This window comes from Triplophysa dalaica, chromosome 2, assembly GCF_015846415.1.
Source record: "Triplophysa dalaica isolate WHDGS20190420 chromosome 2, ASM1584641v1, whole genome shotgun sequence".
Classification (NCBI taxonomy): domain Eukaryota; kingdom Metazoa; phylum Chordata; class Actinopteri; order Cypriniformes; family Nemacheilidae; genus Triplophysa; species Triplophysa dalaica.
Window position 1 is genome coordinate 5,374,359 of NC_079543.1, and position 25,635 is coordinate 5,399,993.

General features: G+C 38.2%; 2 protein-coding genes across 3 annotated transcripts; one reads left to right on the plus strand and one right to left on the minus strand.

The window, feature by feature from the left end:
- Window positions 1–532: 532 nt before the first annotated feature.
- gja5b (gap junction protein, alpha 5b) lies at window positions 533–9,123 on the minus strand. The gene is made up of 2 exons (XM_056737569.1): window positions 8,196–9,123; window positions 533–2,825 (listed from the first exon to the last, which is right to left on the minus strand). Exon 2 carries the CDS (start codon window positions 2,807–2,809, stop codon window positions 1,676–1,678), a length of 1,134 nt encoding a protein of 377 aa, XP_056593547.1. The 5' UTR covers window positions 2,810–2,825; window positions 8,196–9,123; the 3' UTR covers window positions 533–1,675.
- Window positions 9,124–17,414: 8,291 nt separating this feature from the next.
- On the plus strand, window positions 17,415–18,551 carry gja8b (gap junction protein alpha 8 paralog b). 2 transcript variants are annotated; one of them, XM_056773276.1, is made up of 2 exons: window positions 17,415–18,275; window positions 18,360–18,551. In XM_056773276.1, the coding sequence occupies exons 1-2, from the start codon at window positions 17,415–17,417 to the stop codon at window positions 18,549–18,551; spliced, it is 1,053 nt and encodes a 350-aa protein (XP_056629254.1). The 2 variants fall into 2 exon arrangements, with proteins under 2 accessions (XP_056629254.1, XP_056629245.1); XM_056773267.1 differs by having other exon boundaries at window positions 17,415–18,551.
- The last annotated feature ends 7,084 nt before the right edge of the window (window positions 18,552–25,635 follow it).

The following is a 25,635-nucleotide window of genomic DNA, read 5'->3' on the forward strand; positions in this document are numbered from 1 at the left end:
CGCTATAAAAGGGAATAAGTACGTAGGATTGTAGTTGTTGCATTTATAATCATATTTATTTGCATACTTTATGACTCTATACCTAATTCGTTTTGGAAACAGCACAGTCCTGTTCCATCCTCTGTCTCTGTTCCCCAACACATGACATGAAGAGATTGGGTTCAAGGTTCTGCTAGTGCAGTCTTTACTTGACTTTGACCAGCAAGTGGTGGAGTGGAGAGAGATGGCGCCATCTGGTGGTGGTGTCGATGACGTAATATCTGTCGAAAGATATCTGTAGATGTTTTTTGCAAAAACTTTTTTACTCATTTACTTCAAATTCACTGAAAATGTACATTATAAAGATATTTGACATTTAAAATGAAGCAACTAGTAACTGTCTACAAGCGATGGGTGTATTAGCAATACAAAGCAAAACATACATAATACAGCCATTTTGCTCAAGTCAAATTTAAAAGTATGTTGTTTTCTAAGCAAATACTCGGTGTATAACTTTGCAGAACATCGTTTGGGTAAAGCAAACATGTAACGCTTGAGTTTATACAGTCTCTCAGTTTATACAAATCCAAGACCAAATCACAATATTGATAGGATAGTGTGAAATGTGATGTAACTTCCATTGATGTTTTTAAAGAGCTGCATGTGACAAAGATATTAATGGTCTGATGATTTACAATAAGGATTTTATTTTCACATTGGTCTTTCTCATTTACCTTTTTTAAAAATATGTTATAGGTTGGTGGATTCTTTGACCCAGTTGACTCCGTTCATAATGTTGGTTTCACAAGTCTGTGTGTAAGACATTTATTCCAAATCAATACTTAATTTTTGATGCTAAAGATCCTTTAACATGTCGCCATTACCCATTTTTCTGTTGTTCTCACTTTTTTGGCACAGGGTATATGTATATCAAGTGCACACATATGATTTATAATGAAGTTAGATGAATCATATAAAAGGGATAGTTCACCAAAAATCTTATTTTTTTCTCACTTATGTGATTCAAAACCTATATGTGCTTTTTTCTCTCAATGGAACACAAAAGAAGATATTTTGAGAATATCGTTTTGCGTCCATGTAACGGGAGTCAATGGGGACTTTGATGCAAGAATCTATATTTTTAGACCTGAATGTTCACATGCAGAAAAGAACCTCCTACATCACAGATGCATTGAAGTCTCTGAATGCAGATTTGAATGCAGATTTGAAAACATTGAATGCTTCATGTTAAATATAAGATTTAACATATCTGTTGAGATAAAGGTCCAGTATATGAAGGTGAGATAAAGTAATCATGCTCCGTGGAGCAGTTTGTCCATTTAGGGCTACTGTAGAAACAACATGGAGAACTCCACGTAAGAAATATTTCATTCTTAGGAAATAAAAAATAACGCTTCATTATGTAAGGTCTTTATACACCTCTGAAGACATGGTTATGTATATTATATTGCATTTCTGTCAATAGGTCCACCAAATAAAATGACACACTGGACCTTTAAAGTGAAGTTGTGTTCAAAATGAATGAAGATCTTAAAGTCGTAACTAGTCGCATTGTGCGAATGTGTGAACAGATTCTTGTCATGTTTTAAACAGTTCTGTTAGATCAAGCGCAACATCACTAGACTCTTTCCAAGTAACCCCCACACATCCCGGTTGAGAATGCGATTGGTCGACCCTATACTGTAAGGTCATCCGGTCTCATGCGGCTGCTGGCTCCGCTGCTCTTGCTAAACCGTCTCCTGTCCTCTACATGTTCGCTGCTTAGCAACAAAGGAGAGGCGTACGAGTTGGGTGTGTCTGTGGGTGCTTGCGAAAAGCTCATCTTGAAGAAATCCACCCCCAGGTAGTCCTCACCGTGGTTGCGTTCGGTGGCCAAATTCACTGAATTCTGCTGGTGTGCCAGTCGGTCGTGAAAGGGTGGGCAGCTCGGGTGTGTTATGGAGTGACCGTGTGTCTGTACATTGGGTGACGATGGGGGTAACCTCACCAGGCACTGGTTGAAATCGGGAGGTGGAGTGCAAGCACGAATCGGCGTGGATGGATTCGGTGAGGCCGCGGCTACAGTGGATGGGGTGTTCGGACGTTGCTTTGAGGCTTTGTATCTGTCCACACACTTCTTACAATGCTTCCATGCCAAGTGATATAATTCCACAATACTTAGAAAAAGAGACACGCCCGCCACACTTAGCATGAACACGATAAACACATTCTTCTCTGTAGGTCGGGAGATGTAGCAGTTCACCGGATGCGGGCACGGAGAGGCCCTACACACGTAGAGCGTGTTCAGGAAGACCCCGTAGATCATGTACTGGGCCACGATGAAGATCACCTCCATCACGCTGCGGAGGAGAATGCTCAGTACGTACGTTTGCAGCAGGGCACCTTTCAATCGCACTTTACCCCCACCGCCCTCATCCTCCTCACAATGCTTTTCCTCCTCTGGGTACTTTCCTCGATCTCTCTGGGCTCCGTCCTCTTCCTGCTCTTTCCTTCTCTTCTCCTCTATCCGGACGCTGTGCATGGCGTGACCCACGTAGATGAGAGAGGGCGTGGAAACGAACACTATCTGAAGCACCCAGTACCGTATATGCGCTATGGGGAAGGCTTGGTCGTAGCAAACGTTCTCGCAGCCGGGCTGCTCGGTGTCGCAGGTGAAGTCTTCCTGTTCGTCGCCCCAGGACGACTCCGCTGCCGTGCCCAAAACCAGGATCCTGAAGATGAAGAGGATGGTGAGCCACACCTTTCCCACCGAGGTGGAGTGTTCTTGGACTTCTTCCAGAAAGTTTCCTAGCAAACTCCAGTCGGCCATGATTAATCCGGTGATCCTGAGAAAAAGTGTAAAGAGAACAAAAAGCTATTAAGCACAATTTCACTAACGTTTTCAGTTTTTAGTCAGGATCTGGAATAAAGAATTACAGTATTCTTTTATTGTCATAGGAAAATGAAAATGTTTTTATTCTTGCCAATAGCTAAATGTACATAAAATATTTGTACAGATTTTGCAAGTATTAAATTAAATGTGTAATTTAACAGAATTTTACAGTAAAAAAAGTCAAATTACTGAAAACGATGAAGAAATACCTGAAATCAATGTGGAAAAACTGTTATTTTATTGCATTTTTCTGGTGCCCCAGCAGCCAGAAAATTACAGTTTTTTATGGAGTTGGACTTCTTTTCACCATGAAATACAGTAAAAAAATATTTCTAAAAAACGTTTTTGCTGTAATAGACTGCAAATTTACATGAAAAACTTGAAACACGTGCAATTTTATGTGCCTTTTACTGTATATTTTAGTGTAGCTAGCTTAACATGCAAAAAACTACATTTAAATATTGATGATGTATTTGTAATATCGTACAATAACATTTGAGGCAGTTTAAAGCTGCCATCCATAACTTTTGTCTCTTCATCATCATCATTATCAAGACAAAAATTTACAGGTTACTTTACATATTGATATTTATGAGAAAAACTGATATTTTCCACAAAAATCTGACACGTCAACTAAACTTTTTCTTTTCTTAGTTTATTTTTATTTTAACCTTACATTAAACTATAGGCTTAATAATTCAGTTTTGTAATATCAATAGTGTTTAAATAAATGGTAAGCTGTGTTTGAATAGAGTACAAACATATCTCTATGTCAAGTGTGTGTGCCGATTTTTAGTCTTCTGTATAAACGTTTCCCACACTGTCAAATGCTGGGAGTCTGGGAAAGAGAGACGAAGGAATTTAAGGAACCTGCTGCTAAAAATAAACTCAAAAGAAGCAAATACTTAGTGCCATTTATCTTGCTTTCTTTTGGGTATGAAACGCTTTAGGTATTTCCCAAGTGATCATTATATGTGAGAATGTGTACTAAGAAGCACTGACAATACTTTTATAAATTTCAAGTATTGGATTCAAAGTGAAATAAAATAAAACATGTTTATTAAGGTAAGGTTTAGTTTCAGTTTTGTCCAGGAAAATATGCGTAATATTTAAAAATAGCAGAATTTACATTGCAATTCATGATTAAATCGTTTTTAGATTAAAATGCGAATTGTTTTTAAGGCCCTTTAGGATGGGACAAACTATAATGTGTGTAATTTCTTTTCTTTATATTCGTATTATTGCCAATTGTCACATTATTTGTTTTATTATTTTGATTGTGGGCTTTGTCTCTTTTTATCTAGCATCAGAGTCTCAGTTGAGTTCTCCAGGGGATTCATGGGAAGAGAGATGCAAGAAAACTCTCAGACGTTTATCAAGTGAACTCTGCAAGTAAGTCTGTATGTTAAGTGGTCATGTCTCTGGGGAAAGCATCGAAAAACAATCATATATAGAAATTCAACTGCACACTGTGTGAACAGACCCAATTCAGAATCAGGTCAAAAGGTTTAAGGTTGAACCTAGATGCCTAATATTATTTTAAGAATATGTCTGCGTTCGGGGAAGTTCCAGTCTTTATTAACAGCCTCTCAATAGCCCACATGACATAATACAAAAGCTTGACTAACAAGTTTGTACATATAATTTAAATTATGAGTAAAAAGTCACAAAAAGCTTATTTGGTCATAAATCCGTACTAACCAATGCACAACACATTCAAAACCTTGTGTTGCATGCAGACTAGACAATGTATAGTGGGGTTTTTTTCCACCGTAGCCTATACACAATCCTTATTATTTCTTATAACAATGAGTGTTCCTATTATTTTGTCCAAGCCCTGTTTATGTGCATTTGGCGTTAGATGTGGGAAGGACAGACTGAATGCGATTGGTCACACGCCCCCTGGAGTCTCTATGTGAGTGTGTCTCACTCCCTTCCCCTTTGAGGAAACAATCTCAAACAATATAATTTCCCTCTTACAAGGTACTTGAAAGGAAACTGGCAGAGTTCAAGACACCGGGAACAAAGAGGTTAACAACAGCACCTACAGAACACGAACAAATACCAGTTTGATGTCGTGTTTTAACACCATGTTAATCATGTGTACTTGGGGTTCTGGGAAAGAAGTCTCAAGAGCTGTGAATCGGTAGAGCTCCTTATAAGTCCAAGAAAAAATCAAAATATTTAATCGTTTACTCACTTAAATGTCATTCTAAACCTGCATGACTTCATTTTGTTTTTATGCAGAACACATTTTTTATTTTATTTTGGTAACCGAACAATATTAACCCCCATTGACTTCCATTGTTTAAATACAATACTTTTGTCATCAGACTTAGCAATGAAATATTATTTACTCTATCTGAATGGAAGTGAATTTTTCATGGGCTATTTTTGTGTCACTGAAACTTTCAGGAGGAAGGGGGCGAGACCTACTCCCTTTTCTACTTGTTTACCAGAGGAAAGGAGAACAATGTAGGAGTCTTTTCATGACAGGGGCATCTGGAGATACGGCCTGCTAAATAACAGCCATCAAGAAGAGAGCCATGATCTTCCGGTCTCTATTTGTCCTGACTGCGTCTGAGTCAGCACTACTGCAGACAGCAGAAAAGGAAAAGCTGATAAGTGTCCTTAATGTAGATAACAGTGGAATTGGCTGTTTCATAAAATATTTAGAGGTGTAGTTCACCCAAACATGATCATTTTGTCATAATTTGGTGATTTTCCAAAAAGCATCACTAAAGTATTATCAAAAAGATTCAAATAATTGTGTTATAGCAATACAGGCCGTTAAGGGAAGGCGTGGCCTTCTTTGCAATGCGCCTCCGGGCAGTTAATGCCGTTATTATGTTATTCAAACAAGACGTGAGAGGGAATGCTGACCTTTCTACAATCGTCCAATCTACAATTGAACGACATATTTAAAAACAACATTTAAAACTGCATAACGTTTGTTTCCTATAATCAAATTGTGCTTAAAAACATAATTTTTCAAGTTGCTATAGATACTACACATGCACAAAGCTTCGCTAGGGCGGCCATATTGAGCGTAGCATTCCGCCCCATTCATTTCAATGCCGCATCTTATTAATATTAATATCTTTGGTCATAGTGCTATATTTAAGTGTTCTTAAGTCATATGTTGGCTTTTTTGAGGAACAGACTGAAATGTAAGTCACAATGCACTTACAATCATCTCTTAAACCCAGTGACCGGATCAAACTCGAGAACCTATTCGGAATCAACCGATTCACTGAAACGAACCAACTCATATGAATCATCTCAAAGCTATCACTTTAAAAGACTTAAGGAAATGGACCTCTTCAATGATAAGCCTGCTGTTAGGTTCTTTGTTTTGTAATTTTGTATTTTTTTTCTATCCAATGGCAGACAAAAACCATAAATATTTGCAATTTTCATATTTGGGTGAAACTAATCCCGAATGAACTCCCCGAGAGAGAGAGAGAGAGAGAGAGAGAGAGAGAGAGAGAGTGACCCGTTTACAGTCTATGACCTCCGTCAGATGATGAGCCGGGTGTGACAAGTATTTCCAGCAGATAGGGTGTGTGTGCGATATCAGCGCTCTCAGCTGTTTAATGGAGCCAAGGGCAGTACTTAAATAACTTTACATCTGGAATCTCAGAATAGCAAACAGTGCAGTCAGGCTAAGCCTTACAAATTGAATCGTGTTATTGGATACTTGGACAAATCAGTTAGCGGGTCCCATTCTGTATTTGTGAACCCGGGCCGGAGTTATAATGATCTTAAGTCTCGGGCGGGATGATGATGACTTGGCATTCGTGAAGAATTTACTTTTTTCGGACCGACAAACCAACATTCACCGCTCCCTATCTCCGGTCTGGAAAGACTAAGAGAAACAATTCAGGACTTATTGGAAATGTCTCCACAGGGGCAGTCGAACGACGCTCACCATGAGTCGAGAGCTCCCGGTAGCGGGAAAGGTTGAAAAATCTATGCTCTGAGACCTCTCAGTATAGCAGTGTTTTCTCATATATATCCAAAGTGCAATACTAATTAAAGCGGATAGAAACAGGGTGCGCATTTGTAAGACAACCTGGTTGCCGATCTTTGGATACCTGTCTGTCATATACAAGTACTCTGAATGCAAGTTTTTTGCCTAAATCCGTCTTTATGTCTGTTAGTAATATGCATGCACATGATTAATCATCAATGGCCAACATTTCCATTCCATTTTCTACTGCTTATCCGACTACCTCGGGTCACGGGGTGGCCAACATTTCATGCAACAAATGTTGTTCTATTTATGTTTTTGTCTTCTCCATTTAATTCGTATTTATGAACAAGTCATTAAGGTCATTTTTATTGCAGTTAGTGTATGATTTTGGTTGGATGGGGCATTACAGTCGTAATTGTGCTTTCCGCCATGTTGCTTGTCTTGATGCCATCCAAAGCACATGTCTAAGCGCTCTACGTCATATTTTGCATATGGGGTGGGGCGCACAACTTCATTTGCATTTAAAGAGAAACACACACAAAAATGGCCCTTTCCATTGCAGCCAGAAATGGCCATGTTCAACATATTGTAATGAAAGATATGTGGTGTATTTTGAGCTGAACCTTTACAGAGACATTCTGGTCATACCACTGACTATTTCTACATTGTTGATTAAAAAAATTGTTGATCGCTTTAATGTTCAGTTGTTGGGCCAGCAGGAAGTGGTTAATGCTCATACAGTAGCTTATTTTTCATAATGTTAGATCATTGTGCATTTACTAATTTCAATTTTTGTGAGTGACTGTAGAATATTGTTAGTTTATGTCAACTAAGTAATTTACCTACCGTTAACAAGTGAAACCTTATTATAAAGTGTCACCAAACCCTTTCTTTGGATTACTGTAAGAATACCATATTCATCAACCTGTTTCCCATAAGATTCAGCAATGCAAGTTTGTTTATTCAGCACTGTTCATTTACAATAAGAGTAGTGTATGAAATAAGCACATACAGAGGTTTGTTCGAAGCCAGGCATTCGCATGTATTCTCTTATTGTGGCTGTTTGATAGTTGGTGTACGTGCTGAGGTTGTATGCGACCCACCGGCAAACACTACAACTTGGATGTTGCCAACGAATAAAAGGAGCAGATTTTTTTACAATGTTCTTCTTGGCCACCATTGACTACCATAGTGAGATTTTTATTTATTTCTTAATTTATAAGATATTTTGAAGAATGTCGGGAAAGCAAGGTGCTCGAAAATGCATTATAATTTTTTGTTCTAGACTATACCAAGAATAATCACATTTATGTAAAACGAACCATTGTTTTTACTCCATCAGTTTACCTTAAACAGAAGCTCCTCAGCAGGTGTCACGTCAAGATCCGTCAGGTGCGTTTGTTTCCCTTCAGACTGATGGACAAACTGGCTTTTTGGAGACGTTGATTGACAGGATCTTCCACGGCCTTTGTCTTTACCAGAGACGTGAACCTTGAGATTTAGAGTTACTTCCCAGAACTGCTTTCTGGGCTGCCAGTCATGAAGCCTCGGAGACCACAGAGCTTTAGCGGATGTTGCTTGGCTTTGATATGACGTATGTTATTGCCTGAGGTTGAGCAGTTTCTCAAGCAAAGATCTATCTCTGATCAAAGTGTTCTAAAGATCCTGATCTTGTGAATGTAGAGCCATACTGAGGTTTGAGGTTTTCTCACGGGCAGGCAATGTTGACACTTCGGCAGGTTATTAAGAAAAATGTACATTCCTCTTCTTCTGACAGGATAGAGTCGTCAACAGGGCCGTATGATAGACAGATCTCGATCTGTTCTTGTGTGTCAAAGTCTCTTATAATCCACCGGCTGATGCACAATGGACTCTTTATTACGCCGAAGGAGGAACAGCAAGCTCTCTTTCTACGCTAAACGATTAAAGGATGGATAAATGACACGCTGTGGTTTCTCATCAAAGAAACGTTGAATGAATGTATGTCAGAGGGTGTTTGCAGGCGGACACCCCGTTGATGCCACACAAGCACGGATATAACACGTAAAAGTAAACGAATCAATCAATCTTCTTCCGGAAGGGTCTGGGTCCTCTGCAGAACAGGGACGGTGTCGTTGCCGATGATCAGAAACAGCTGCAGGCAGGTCAAGCCCGGTCGAGGACGAGATGGAAGCGTTCTCACATGCAAAAGGGCATGGAAAGAATTACCAGCAGAAGTACTTGTGCCTCCCTCGTCCTATGCTCCTCTGCCCTCCTTTTTCCCCTCCCATTGCTCCTCAACCTCCTTCTCTCTGGTTACAATGCCCGCCTGCCACTTTGTTTTAGCCGGAGAAATATCTCATTATCAGGAAGGAAAGTGAGATTGTATTGAGAAACAATGGGAATTTGACTGGGGCTTGCACTCTCTTGGTGATTATTTTGAGTTAGTAACAGGTCTTCTCTCCAACAACCCGTTGAAAGTACAGATTGAATGAACGAAGTGGCCTGTTAACTGGGATGAACATACAAATAAAAAATTACACGCGTATGTGTGCAAGTGTGTAGGAGTGTTTCTTCACAAAGTGACATCACCAACTATGGGCCCGGTGTGCAAAATACCGCTTTTATTTCTTTCGTGAATAGTTTTGATATTGCAGACGACAGTATGCAGATATACCTGAGCTAGGTTTGATCAAAAAGCCAGGATGTACTTTCCAGACAATCTATTCATAAAACATCTCTGTTTGGGGAAACATTTGGATCCCGAAAATAAGGGGTCATTTGAAGCACAGCATTAAGTTACAATTTTGTTTATAACACGCCTTCGTTAGCCCTGTAATACAAACCTGATAATTCAATATTCAATGTGTTGTCAATGAGTCATGAAAATTGCCTTCAGTCCACAAACTATACATGAGGGTTAAACACATCCATTACAATGTCATTTTGAAACATGTCTCCTTGGCTTCCACACAACCTTTCAAAAACGACAACAACAAATCGATTATTTTATAATGCTTCTCTTATAATGGTGATGTTCTGAACTGGGAAGCACATGACAAGTTCTTGAACATTAAAAGTCCTTAGAGATTGGAAAGGGGACATTTGAGAGATGCACCATGTGACCAGATTGGCTCCGGGCTACCATTAAGTGTCATTAATCTGGGTTTTCATGTCTTTCTTTCAACTGTGTTTCATTTATACACTATGTCTGTTTTTGACACGGGAAATAAAATGCATTTACGTCAGTTATAATGGTTTCTCGGAGGGCACGGTGGCTTAGTGGTTAGCACGTTTGCCTCACACCTCCAGGGTTGGGGCTTCGATTCCCGCTTCCGACTTGTGTGTGTGGAGTTTGCATGTTCTCCCCGTGCCTCTGGGGTTTCCTCCGGGTACTCCGGTTTCCTCCCCTGGTCCAAAGACATGCATGGTAGGTTGATTGGCATCTCTGGAAAAATTGTCCGTAGGGTGTGAGTGCGTGAGTGAATGAGTGAGTGTGTGTGCCCTGCGATGGGTTGGCACTCCATCCAGGGTGTATCCTGCCTTGATGCCTGATGACTCCTGAGATAGGCACAGGCTCCCCGTGACCCGAGGTAGTTCGGATAAGCGGTAGAAAATGGAATGGAATGGTTTCTTGTTAACTCCGTTTTATGTCCATAGCACAGCTGTGCAATACTTAAGACGGTCTTGTCTTTGCAAGCTCTAATAATACAAACCGATGTTGTTCTTGTTTCCTCCCCTGGTCTCTGGGTACACGTGTGACTTTGACACTTTGAGTTGTCATCAACTTCCTGGTGAGCGATGCCACTCTCTCCTCAGCATGTGATAAAATGCCTTTCTCCTCATTTAGCCCTGCTGTTAGGGATAGTGTTGAGAGAATCGTCCATTTGCATGACCCGTACCACCTCTAAGAGTGAAACAAGACCTGCAAAGGGCAGACCAGGGAATAAATGATTATGTGAAATAATATTTATCTCTCGAACAGCAAAAGGTGACAAGCGCAGAGAGACAAGGTTTTTATCATAATTTCCTGTTTGAACAGGAAGTGTGTGTGGGATGCATGAATATGTGATATTGAGGAAATGGCATTTTCTTTCTAGAAAGGATTTGATTGGTTAAAAATCTGCGAGGTAAATGTGTCATCACATTCACTGTTTTATTTAAAAAATGTCACGTATTTTTGAACTGCAGTCACATTACAGGAATAAACTGCAAATTCACAAACACTAACCAAACACTAACAAACATTAAAAGATGTAATTTTACTATACAAAAATCTTAAATACTTTTATTTAACAGTGCAAATGTTCAATGTTTGTGTTCAGCAGTAACCACTTTAGGCATTAAACTATTTTCCCAGAAACCACTGCGAGACCCTTTGTGCAGATGGTGACCTGCCCTGACCCCTCACATTTTACCCATCTATACCACGTTAATCCACCTGATGTTCATGACACGGTTTTCGTTTTCTATTGCTTTTCTAATTTAGTCCTATTGACCTTCATTGATTTTCTAATAGCAGTGCGGATTATTACACAAAAAAGCCTCTCCAAACATACGCAAACACCAAACTAAACACTCGCAATGTTCAAAGTGATATCGCTGTCTTTTAAAAAAATAGGAATAGAATTACCTGTTAAGTCTCTTGCTTCTCTTGTCTTTATTCTCCTGAAACAAAGGAGAAAAGATGGAGACCTTTCCATTCAGCAGATAACTTTTTAGAAATACTTATTCATGTCTTTGTCACCACAAATGCTCGGGTTTGTACCATAGACATTTAAATTTAGCTTTAAGATTATGAGGGCAAAGGTTAGAGAAATGTAGGTGAAATCAGATTTCGCTTGAAGTGGAGTTTGTGGGCAACAAAATATTTTGTAAGTTTTATAGGTCCGAGTTATGTAATGTTGCGACATCTAGCAGTGAGTTTACGAATTGCAACCAATGGCTCACCCCTACCTTTCAAAGCTATACGGGGGCTGACACAGAACTAAGATGTCGTAAGGTTTTCGTTCCATTGCTGAATGAGATAACGTATTTAATTTACGTGCTCTGTAGAGCAGTTTGTCCGTTAGGGCTACTGTAGAAACAACATGGTGAATTCCATGCAAGGAGACCCGTGGTGTATATAGATGTACAATAACTCTTTCTGAGGTAATAAAAACAAACCGCTTCATTGTGTAAGCTCTTTATACACCTCTGAAGACATAGTTATGCATATTATTTTGCATTTCTGTCAAAAGCTCCTCCCAAAAAATGCATACTGCACCTTTAAGCAAATATTACCATGTAACCAACGTTTATCTTCAATTAAATCATGCTAGACTTGACAACTAATATCCTTTTTCCGAGCCATTTTTGCAATAACTGCTAACTAGTGTCTAACAATGTCTCAGACATTTATAACAACCTATTTATGGGACGTACAGATCTTGGAACTAAGTTTGTCTACAACTGTCCACAGTGAAAGAGTCAATGAACAAGATTATAGACAAATGTCCACCTTATTAGAACGCAAACTGCTATGAAGGCGTTTGAAAATAGTGTTCTTGTTTTCTTCATGTTGTAGAACGTTACTTACAACAGCAAATTAACACAGGAACTAATGGTCAAAGTATTTTTAAATCACTTGGCCCGAAACGCATTTAGAACACACGTGGGTGTTTTAAGCTGTGAAGCTGCAGGACATTGTTAAGTGACAGACACCAGTTATCGTCTGAGAGACGCTCACATTGAAATCTTTAATGATTGTATTTAACGTTTGACATTGTTTAGATCTCTTTGGAAGCTTTAATGGAGACATTTGTGAGTAAACAAACAATTTCATTTAATTTCACTGATTCCCCTTTGAGTTTTAAGATCTCATCTGGGATTTTTCCTTCTAATGGGAACTAGATGAAATTCGGTTTGAGGTGATGATCTTGATTAATCGTCTAGATTCGTTCCCCCTTTCAGACCTTTTAATTTTACTTTCTTCTTGCATCACATTATACTCTAGGCCGGCTGCGGTGTCCCTCTGTTGCCACTCCTTTCTTCCGTCTCTCCATTGTATTGCCATGGGCTTTTCTTTCCTCCTTCTGTACCCTAACCCAAACTCCCACATACAGGAAGTCTCGTATCTATTTCCTGTGAGATTGGACAGAACAATTGATCACCTTTACTCCACCCTCACTCCTGCCAATTCAGTATCGGTGGTGATACGTTATAAGGCCATGGAAAGTTGGGACTGTTGTTCAGGGTGGGGTAAGATGGTCATTTGTCATCGTACTTCCGTAAAAATAGTATGTAACATCCCAATATAGCCCAGTCTGTTTACTGGGTGACATTCTTGCGTAATACTTTGCACACGTTTTTTTTTGCATAATAATATAATGTCTTGTTTTTTTTTGTCATCTGAATATTTCACACGGACGAAAATATTGATAAAAATACTCTAAGTAAAGAACCATACCAGCCTGTTATCATTACTCGCTTTGAAGTATATCATTTTTTTATCCAATTACATCAAATGGATGATGTTAACCTATAGAATCCACGTGTTTGTGCCACTCTGTAGATTCACAGACATTCACTCTCTTCTATTCCATGTAAGGGAAGTAGAGTGGATTGGGTAAATCCTCCTTATTGTAGCTGGTATCTCTGGTATGCATGAAGAACAAATGGAGAGACACCCACACTTGATCTACCAAATGGTGGATGCTGGAGTTAGAGATTAATGAGGATTACTGCAGAAGAGAAGAGTTAAAGGATGGACTCCATTATCAATCCATGCTGGATTTCTGAGAGTCTACTTTTCTATAGTTTCAAAATGTTAATAATGTTCACACAGTAATTGTAATACAGAAGACTGTGTTGTAGGCTATCTGAAATAAAATCTGGATAATTTTTTTATATTTACAGATTTGCATATCCTATACTTATACATCTCGGCCTGTATTTTGGTCCTGCACACCTAAGGACAATATATTTCTGTTTATAATTCAGATTTCCATCTTGATACAGATTTCTATTTCTATTTTATTTCTATTTTTTTTATTTGCATTCACACATACATCCACATATTTAGAAGGAATGTATCGCATAATGCAAAGGAAGTTGCTTTGGATATAAGCGTCGGTCTGCCAAATGCATAAATGTAAATGGTGAAGCAACAGGATTGATCTGCCAGATACAGGTAACGTTCCACAAATACAATCACATACCAGTTGACACACTATTTCTTCCATTAAAACCAATACAATTCCCATATAAAGCATTTAACCATTACATTACATATTGTGTTTTGTGCTGGGTTGCATTGTTTATTCAGCAGGGCAGTCAAACCACATGAAGTCAAAATGACTCTATGTAACAATGCACTGTACATTGACTATTAAATGTACTCCAAACTGTAAATTGGGAATCATACAACCATGCTGGTAGAAGAAATCTAAATTAGATAGCTGACGCCCCCAAAACTCTCTAAAACCAGCAAACCAGAATGAAAAAGCACACCAGCACGTATAGGTTGGGTGTACCAGCTAAAACAAGCACACCGTTTTAGACTGGTCTAAACAGTTTTTTAGCAGATTGGTAGCACATGGTACGTGTCACCCCCTGCCATTGAACTTCTTTACTACTAACTGCTAATGCTACCTATAGGCTAACGCTAGCCGTCCTATGTATTTGTATGGCTGTCAGCTAAATCTTCCCTCAAGAGCAGGAAACATGTGGCGCAACCGCATGTAGGCAGATCGCCGTAAGATAACTTTGTTTGAGTTATGCTCCCATGCTTAGCCGTAGCCTGGGGCCTGATTCATTAGCACAATCTAGGGTCATGCCTGGATGCGCACGTTAAATAGACACGACGGACTTCATCATGACATCATGCCTTTGTCTGAAATCCCGATGCCTATTCACCGCTCTGCAGCCGGCTTAGTTTGCCAGCGCCGGCAATATCAACAAGTAGCCTTTAAATGAAGGGGTCAAGCTGACACGAGGACGATTTGCCTAAACATTTAGCCTGTTCTATGCCAATTGTGCTGAGATACTAGCGTAGCATTTTCAGAAGAGTCTTCTGAGGTGTAGGCCTATCTGGCATTGCCAGGAGGTCAGTAGGCTATACCTGAAAAAATGTCATCAATAAGCCTACAGGACGGTGAAATAATAATAAAAAATAATAAAAAGTTGAAAATAGTAGTCAGAAGATAAATACTCATGTGCTTTCATCTGCACAAAGAATGTATTATCTTAACAACTTTTGACCCCGGTATCTTGACTGATTGTAGATCTGCACCCAGCACAGAATACAACAGTGCATCCTTTTGTTTTCTCATTTTTTACATTTGCACTTTTCTTCAGGCAGCACAGTTGACACGGTTATTTCTGGTAGTCAAATGATAGTACAAGGGTAGTTTTATGTAATCTTTGCCTCTGTGTTTCATTCCAGAGTAATGCAACAGGGTCAATGAGTTCACTACAATTTTCTTATTTTATAGATAAAAGGCTAATAATGTATTATATTATTTATTACGTACAGTACACATACTCACACACACACATATATATATATATAAAATGTATATATATATATAAGTATATAATTTGATATATATATATATATATATATATATATAATATTATGTTCTTTACGTCAACCTTAACAGCAAAGTATTGAATTCGCATACATTTAAATATGCTGTCCCAGCCTTAGAATGCTTACATATAATTTACAACCAATCACCGAACGTAATTTTGTAGCGTCGTCCAATGGCAGCGCTTACCCTATGATGTCATCTACAAAGCACTTTTTCATAAGAGATTATGTTTGGGATCATATAATTATATTGGCTTTATCTTGCTATGTTAAATTGTAAAACAAAAAATAATGTTTCCCTTTGTCAATCAAAAATATTTTCATGATATTACGTTATGTAAATGTTATTATTATTCCTGTTTTAGAGCAAACAGGTTATTTTCTCTTCCGTGACTTGCCTCAAAAAGAAGTGGGTCTAAGTTTAACACAAAAAAAACTAATAAACAGCCACAATGTTTCTATTATTATGTCAGAGAGTCACATGAGGTAGAAAAACAACTACAAGATGTGGCTATCGCTTCATTTGAACTTTGTTATGTGACTTATTTTACGTATCTCCTTAGTCAAATTTCTCAGGACATGCACTGCACTATTTGACTTAAAACTTTTAGATTTTTTTCTGGGATGCTTAGATGCTTTTATCAGAGTACATGACATTTAATTAGCAAACAGAATATGTTTTATTAGCATGTGTGTTGCCTGAGTATCGAACATAAAATCCTGAATGTCTCAGTGTGACACAGAAACATTGTGTGGTTGGCATATTGTGATTTAAAAATATTCAGTAGAAATAATTGAATCCAACACAAACTAGATAAGATTTATGTTGCTAATACTCAAACTAACTAATAATTATTTTCTAACAGAATATATGTTTTGACAGATTTAACAGTTTATGAGGATTTTAGCATGTAGCATAGCATTCACTCTTCACATTTTTACAGGCAACACAAACATGAACTGTCGACTGGACGTTCAAAAATCACATTTAGTATTTCAAATCTATCTATCTCCTTTCGCGCATGCTAACTTCCTGTCAAAGTACAAATTCCAATGTCCGCTAAGTCAATTTGTTGAATTAAAACAGTAGTATTTTCGTTTAAAACTGCACGTTTTCCCTCATGTCTGTCATAGCCTATACGTTCGCAGTTGTTTTTGTGAATCCTTTTGTATTGCGCGTCACTTTCCGTCGCCCTCTGAATAAAGGCTGTCTGGCTCCCAGCTTAAATATTGCATCAAACTAAAAACCAACCATCAGACTGGATTCATTCACTTCTGCTCGGTCGGGCGACAGGGATTGGAGGCCATAGGTGGGAACCGGAGACTGAAAAGTTCACTTCACACTGCAGTGTGCCAAGAGAAGGAGGAACATAAATACGGTGGAGCTCTTACTGTGGCAAGTTGCCCATTTTATTTGATTTACCTGTATCAAAGTTTGTTCTGTAGTCCACATATGATGTGGATAGATGCTCTTTTTATGCTCTAGGGGGTATTTTGTACATTTTTATGTGAATTTTTACAGGGTTATTTTGTAACTTTATGATTGGCTGGGATAAAAGTTTGACCGAGATAAATACATTAAATACAAATACATGAATTGGCTCAAATGTTTTTTATTTATATAGGCATCTGAGCGAAACTTTCGGCAAAAAATATTTACATTTATCTTTATACATTTTGGCCTTTCATCCTTTCAACTTACCTGGAATTCAAGCTAAACATTTTATCCCTATATGTTCCCTGGGAATCGAACTTTTTGAGACGCTAACGCAATGTTCTTGTAATTCAGTAGGGAACAGAGTTTGTCAATTAAATATCATAAATTAATGTTTTTTAATATTTTAATGTATTAAAGTAACTACTTTACGACATAGTTACCTTTAACCATCTCTTTTATTTTTGAATCAGTTATGTTCTAATCTTCAAACCCTTGTTATGCAATTTTACAATGAACACAATTTAAATTGTCATTGTTTAACATTTCCTTGTTTTCTCCGCAGTTCTGACAGTCAACCATGGGTGACTGGAGTTTCCTTGGCAACATCCTCGAGGAAGTCAACGAGCATTCTACTGTAATTGGTAGGGTGTGGCTTACCGTACTCTTCATCTTCCGAATCCTCATTCTGGGGACGGCCGCGGAGTTTGTGTGGGGCGACGAGCAGTCGGATTACGTGTGCAACACGCAGCAGCCCGGTTGCGAGAACGTCTGCTACGACGAGGCCTTCCCTATTTCGCACATTCGCCTTTGGGTTCTCCAGATCATCTTCGTTTCCACCCCATCTCTGGTGTACGTGGGCCATGCCGTCCACCACGTACACATGGAAGAGAAACGCAAGGAAAGAGAAGAGGCAGAACTCAACAGGCAGCAAGAGATGAACGAGGAGAGGCTTCCGCTCGCACCTGATCAGGGAAGCGTCCGCACGGCCAAGGAAACCAGCACGAAGGGCAGCAAGAAGTTCCGTCTGGAGGGCACGTTGTTGAGGACCTATATCTGTCACATTATCTTCAAGACTCTCTTTGAGGTAGGCTTTGTGGTCGGTCAATACTACTTGTACGGCTTCCGAATCTTACCGCTGTACAAGTGCAGCCGTTGGCCGTGCCCGAACACGGTCGACTGCTTCGTCTCGAGACCTACTGAAAAGACCGTCTTCATCATCTTCATGCTGGCCGTGGCTTGCGTCTCCCTCTTCCTCAACTTTGTAGAAATCAGCCATTTGGGGTTGAAAAAGATCCACTTCGCATTTCGTAAGTCAGGCAAGTCCCAAGTCGAGGGACCCGGGGTTGCCGAGAAGGCGGTGTCCGCCATCCAGAAGGTCAAAGGCTACAAGCTGTTGGAAGAGGACAAGACCACGTCGCATTACTTCCCTTTGACAGAGGTAGCGGAGCAGTTGCCGGCACCCTACGAGCCATTTGAGGAAAAATCTGATGGAGCAAGTGCATCTAAGAAAGACGTGTCCAAGGTGTACGATGAGATGCTGCCATCCTATGCCCAGACTACCGTGATAGGGCCGAGTGCGGCAGGCATCCTACGCCGAGATGAAGACAAGGACGAGCTGGCCATGGAAGCCAGTGAGACGATAGAAGATACGAGACCCCTCAGCAGTCTAAGCAAGGCCAGCAGCCGTGCACGGTCGGATGACTTGACAGTATAAATGATCTCAAACTAAATTGGAAGTGCAGCGATCGAAATTTAACTTTGTGAAAGCACCTATAAAGTAAAAACAAGCGAGGGGTGGGCCGGTGACGGCACTGCTATGACACTTATCATACCAGCTTGTTATTTTAAAGAAAAACAATTCGAAAAAAAACAAATGGTGTGCAATTTGCGTGAGGAAACTTGAGAGTTTGATTCATTTTTTATACAGTATTTTTTGTACTGTTTCATCAAACAGGTACAAAGTTAACAAACCAAAGTTAGACATCAACTGCGTAGAAGAACGTATTTACCAAACTAAGAGCCGTTTTTTAACAGTAACATTTTCTATCCAGAATTTTCCTCATCGAAGGTGAGCTTCTGATGTTTACATTTTTGGATTAGCCATTAGTTAAACGTCGTATGTGATATTTTGTTATTACGATTCCGATAAAGAAGACTGTCAGGGCATGATGAATTTCACCTCAATAACTTTAACCATACATGATTATTACTCGACTGAACTTATTGATTTGTGTGTAAATCGTACTGTAATGTCCAGTGTGGATGAGTTTATAAGCGACATAAAACAAATGCTGAAAATTTCCTTGAACAATTGTTCATCATCGCTCGCAAAAGAATTGTACACTTTGAATTTAAAAGGAATCACCACAGTTGATAGATGTAAAGTGTTTAAGTTTCACTCACTCACTTTGAGGTTTTTTTGTGCATTTATTCATTAAAAGACTTTGAGTGTTTGCTAGACTTAAGTGTATTTAGCCATAATAAATACTGCACGGCACATTCTTTGTGTCTCACCGCGTTTGTAGCCATGATTATGATAAAGATGACTGTGTCATTATAAAAACAACTTTAAAATTGTTTGCTCTCTTTGACCCTTGATTTTAAGAACGGCCATTTTGAAAGCTGCAATCTGTAACATTTTAGGCTGAAGTAAATGTATTGATGTAACTTAACTTTGTAAATTTTACATTTCAGACAGAGATGATGATAGAGGGAAAGATTTAATTTTATTATTATTATCATTATTATTAAAAACTATGAATTGCAGCTTTAAATCATTTTTTTAAAAGTTAAAAGTTCCACCATTTAAATGATCTTTGTGAATCCATGTCTTTTGTATCAAACCATGCCTTGGACATCAGTGTGATATACAGTATAACGCAAGAAAAATTGCTTATGGTCTGTCAACTAAGAGTTCAGTTTCATGATTCTTGTTTCATTATGTTGCTCTTTTACTTTACACTGCAAGCCTGTTAACCTCTGACGTCTCCATACCACACTTGTGCAAATGATGTGTATGACATCCGAGTGTTTTAAGATTATTTAACCCTAAAAATAGTTTCATCACATACCATATATTTATATTTGTTGTTAATATAAAATGGTGTCATATGTTGCTGGCGAAAAAAAAGAAACAGGCAAACAACCTAATGAATGGCATGAACACAGTTTTTTATTGGATTTCACAGGCTGTATATACTTCCAGTGCTCATCCACTCCTGATTACATGACTGAAATCACCCATAATGCTTCAGGCAGACCGCATGAAGTGGAATAGTTATGCAGTAAAGAGTAGACTGCAACTTAAACCGCACAAAGGTTATTAAGAAGGTGCTTTATCAAACTGACAGATCTAATAAATCACAAACATAGAGCAACGTAGATCATTTTGGCTTCTTGTTACTGTTTGAAAGGCCTTCAAGCAGATGTTATACAGCATTTGTCTCTCCTTTTACCCTGTTGTGTCTCTAATAAACAGTTGAGAAATATCTCATTGTCTTCCGTTTTCTGAGAACTTGTGAGAAACTTACACTGCTCAGATTAGTGCAGATAAGGGCCAAACAAATGCATGCAATGAAAACGATTTTTAAAGTAGGTTTTTTGTGATGTGAATTAAAAAAAGAAGAAGAAGAAATGCTGTGCCACCAACACATTTGTGACATTTAAAGACACACACACAGAAAACAACAGCTTCTTTGTGGTTGTCATGTAGGTTAAAGTGACACTTTTTTATGACTGTTCAGACAAATCAAGCATAAGCTCTGGCAGGACACATGAGTCTAGCTCGCATCAACTGATCACTTCAGGTGCAGCTTATCATTGTTAACCAATAGTCATAAAACACATCCTAGACTGTGTCCTATTAAGTTGCCTTTCTTTGCTCCTTATCAGCTCCACGTGCCTCACTCAAAACCCACCTCCATCCCCATCTCCTCCTTATCTGCCTTTATCTGTCGGGTCATTTTCATTTAATCCTGTTACGCATCATGAATTGTTCTGGTTCCCCAGGTGGGGGGGACATATATTGCTGAGCTCCCGCTCTGTCCATGAAAGAATAAGAGTTTGCCCAGTTTCATTTTGCCAACCTTAAATATTGCTACTGTTTAAATATTTGACGACAGTGGTCCTGTCAGAAATGACATTCAATGTGACTGAAAATAAATGTTATGCATTTTTATTACTGCGCATAAAATTTATATTTGTAACAATGTTTTTATAATAAATGGAAAGTGGCGAATTGCTCCAAATTATAAAACGTTTAAGGTAATTTTTTATAATTTTACATGTTTTATTTATTTAACAGAAACATCATTTTGCTAACTTTTATTGTGATAATGCGATAATATCGTTGCATGAAAATGAGACTCATTTCTGTAGCCTCACACCTACACACTCAAGCCATTGCAATGGTGCTTTCATGTTTATTTATTTTTGTTTCTTTGAAGTACCTTAAGTTGGAGTCAACACTAGATTAATATAGGCTACCCCGGTACTGATCGGTACCATCACTTATGGTATCTTTTTGTGAGGGTTTGCTCATAGCTCTCCTCCGCCCTTGTTGATTTTTGGTGCATAAGCGGGAATAAAGAAGTAAGGAAATACAGCGACAACGATTTTGGCATCGCTTAATTATTAATTGGATATTTCATTTTTATTTAAATACGCTTTTCGGGGGTTTTATGTTGTACTTTAGAAAGGGTGTGAATATTTGTGAGATGACTTCCTGTGTGAGGTGGCTGATAGGAAATGTGTTACCGCAGTCGACACATGCAGACATGCACTTAAGAGCTACATGGACAGTTTGTCTACTGAAATGTAGAGGTAAGATTTATTATGATCATCTGCAGTGGTTTACACCAACATTTGGTGTCTGTAGGTTAGTGCAAATAGATTTTTACTAATCTAATGTTTATTTGTACAGTATGACATCCAATGAATGGAGTATGCGTTGGTTTTAAACCAATCAAAAATCAACAGGTAAGCTTTATTGTTATTGCTCTCTATACCAAAGAAAGATAAACGCTAAAGAATAATAATACTGATTTAAGTAACGTGTTTGTCATCTGTTTATGTAAAAAGCAGTCAACAACGTAACCTAGTTGCAACCAGGACTTAAAGTGCAAAATCACGTTACCACGTTATTTGTTACAATTGCAAAATAAAATCACCTTAAAAATACAGCACATTGAAAGATGTTTAAGCAAAATAATTATGTAATACATTTTTCTTCTTTAGTCTTATAATAAAAGTTTAGCCAGACGTGACACCCAGAGTCTTCCATGGATTACAGCACCTTTTTGAGGATAACTGTGCTTACTTTGCTTTGGGGTTTCGTTGTTGTATTGGCATTTGCTACCTGCTTATATATTTTGAAAAATAAGAACAAGTGAGTGCAAGCTTTTTGTGGAATTGACATGTGAGTGGTTTATTCTAAAATAACAATAAGACACGAAGAACAATTCATTGAGAACACTAAGAGGACTTTTAATTATTTTTCATTTAACAGGGACAAAACGCCCTCAACACATCTTGAGGATGAGGTAAGAGAATTTATGACAGACAGATAGAGAGACAGATAAACTGTGTTTTGCATCATGATTGCAGTATTCACCATCACTGCTTATTGTCTTTTCCATCTAAAAGGCCTTGGATTCATGCACTGCACAAAATGAGGTAGGGCCTGAGAGAACTCACATCACCCCAACGGTAGTATCACGCCTGACAGCACTCATTTATGCTCTAACTTTATTTTCAGGTCCCCATAAAGACGAGAAGAAAGGAAAGACAAAAAAGTTACGCCGAGAAGGTCAACTCTGTTTACTATGAATATTTTTCAGACCGTTTGCCAGAGAGGAACAATCACGGAGGAAATCGTTTAGACGATTGTTCCCAAACTAAGATGAATCAACAGCTGTAAACACCTTTAAACTTGTTTTTGATGCATTTCCTGTATTGCGACCAACAGCACCACCTAGCGGTGTACCATTTTTCTTTAATCACAGCACACGTAAGAACACTTCATGTAGGGGATGTTTTTCTGCTTTAAACCCGTTGACCTTGCATACATCGATGCATGAGGAAGCTCAGACCATTTGTAAGGAACTGGGAATTACAATGGTAATCAAAGGTTCCCCAGAACTGTTTGCTTTCGTACATTCTTCAAAATATCTCCTTTTGTGTTCAACAGAATTAAGGAATTTAAAAAGCAATTTTTCTCACTATGGTAGTCAAAGTGTGTTAAATGTAAGTCAAGAACTTGTTTACATAAAGGTCCAGTGTATGAAATTTAGCAGGATCTAGTGGTGAGGTTGTGAATTCCAACCACCCTTCTTTTCAAAACACTACGGAGGCTGATACAGGTCAAACATGGCATCAGGTTTTTGCTTCTTTGCCGAAGGGGATAACGTTTTTACCAAAGGCGCTCTGTTGTGCAGTTTGTCCGTGTAGGGCTACTGTAGAAACAACATGGCGAACTCCATGTAAGGGTACCCACGGTGTATGTAGATAGAAATAGCTCATTCTAAGGTAGTAAAAACATAACACTTCTTTTCTAAGGTCTTTATAGACCCCTGAAGACATAGTTATTTTTTTATTGCATTTCTGTCAATAGAACCTCCAAAAAATTACACACAGCACCTGTAAGTGGCAATTAAAAAATGATCAAAATACATTTGTATGTTTTGTCGGTGTTCTGATAAGGGGGTGTTTTATCAAAATTATAATAGCGTCATGTTGTAAGGTTGTTAGAACAACTTTGATAATGCCTGCTTGTCACTGTACCAAAGGATGTTTGTTTCTCATTTACCCTGTTGTGTCTTTAATAAACACTTAAGAAATAATTCACTGTCTTTGGTTTTTGTGAGAACTGGTTATTGGAACCTTATACTGATCAGATAAGTGCATCTTATATAAATAAATAAGTTGCTTTTTCACATGTGAAATTAAAAAGAAGAAGAAACGCTTAGGCGTGATATATGGAGCACGTTTGCAAGCAGACTTTCAAAGATGAACAGCTCATGTTGTGGTTGTCATAGTGTAATGAAACATTTAACACATACCGTTTTTTATATTTTAACAGGATATTCAGACAAAGCAGATAGTGGTAATAATAAATATGATTTTTATCAGTGATTTTTGTAAAAAAATGTAGGTATAATAATTGTTAAATGGTAAATTTTAAGCATTTAAGCTGTTCTTTTATTTCTTTAACAGAAAGGTCATTTTTGCTTTAATGAGACAATTCAATAATACAACGGCATGCTGAGCCTCACATCTACTCGCTCACGCTATGGTCATGCTACTTCCCAGTTTTTTTTGTTGCCGTTAAAGTTTCTTTGTACTTCTTGGGCTGCAGTCATTACCTGATTAATACATCACAGTATACCATTTGATAGGTACCGTCATATACAAAATCTTTTTGTAAAGGTGAATGCGCAGAGCTCTCTTTACCAACTTGTGATTTGATGTTGAATATTAACTTGCTAAAAAACAGCAAGGAACAAAATGGCTAGGGGGTTCTATTTTAGAAAAGCTGTGAAAATGTTCAGTCCTGTGTGACTATTCACTGCAGTCAAACACATGCTGCATGCAGACCATGCAAGAGCTGGAAACTTCGTCAACTGAAAATTAAAGGTAAGATTTACTGTGAATGTGATCATCTGCAATGATTTACACCAACATTTGGTGCAGGGTGAAGATAATGTCTGTAGGTTAGTGCAATTACATTTGACGAATCTACTGTTAATTTTTAAAAAAGAAGAACCATTTTTTGGTCCCACAAAGAACCATTCAGACGAACCATCTCTTTCTTACAGAGCCCTTTTAGGGACATGGGTTGGAAAAGATATGAAAGGGAAGATCTTTTTTTTAAAGCTATTGCGTTATTTCGCAAAACTGTTGCGTTCCCTCGCAAAACTTTTGAGACCATTAATGTGTAATCTGAATTTGGTGAGACTACAGTGTATTACATTTAAGTTATTAATGACTATTTTTGTAATAACGCTTTTCGGATTTACAGTCACTTTGTAGACGGTCCCTTTGGACTAATCCATGTCACCTGCTCATATGTGGCCCTGGTCAACAAAACCTTTACCATTTTTCGAAATTGAGATTTTTACATAATATGCAAGCGGAATAAATACGATTTCTATTGATGTATGAGTTGTTAGAATAGGACAATATCTGACTGAGATACAAACGTTTAAACCTCAGGAATCTGAGAGTGCAAAGAAATCCAAATATTGAGAAAATTGCCTTTTAAGTTGTCAATCAGGGAAACTGTGGCAGGCAATCCACTAACAAAAATAAAGTTTTTATATATTTAAGGTAGGAAATTTACAAAATATCTTCATGGAACATGATCTTTACTTAATATACTAATGATTTTGAGTGTAAAAAATAATCAATAATTTTGACCCATACAATGTATTTTTGTCTTTACTAAAAATGTTCTGTGCTACTTAAGACTGGTTTTGTGATCAAGGGTCACATATAGAGATCAATTTATATTCTCGTTTTAAGGAAGACTAGGTTGTTGATCCTTGTCTAAGGAATTATGTGCTATTTGTGTTATAACAACGTTTAGCTCACAAGTTATTGGTCCAGAAATCTAGTATGAACCGCCCCACTGTTAATGTACGGAGCGGGATAACAGGACGTTTCAATGTTTTGCGAGATAACGGATTTTTTTTTGCATTTTGTGAGGGAACCTCAAAATCTCAAAAGTTTTCAGAGATAAGGCAAAAGCTTTAAACAAAAACATATTTTTTCGACCACCATGTCCCTAAAAGGGCTCCGTA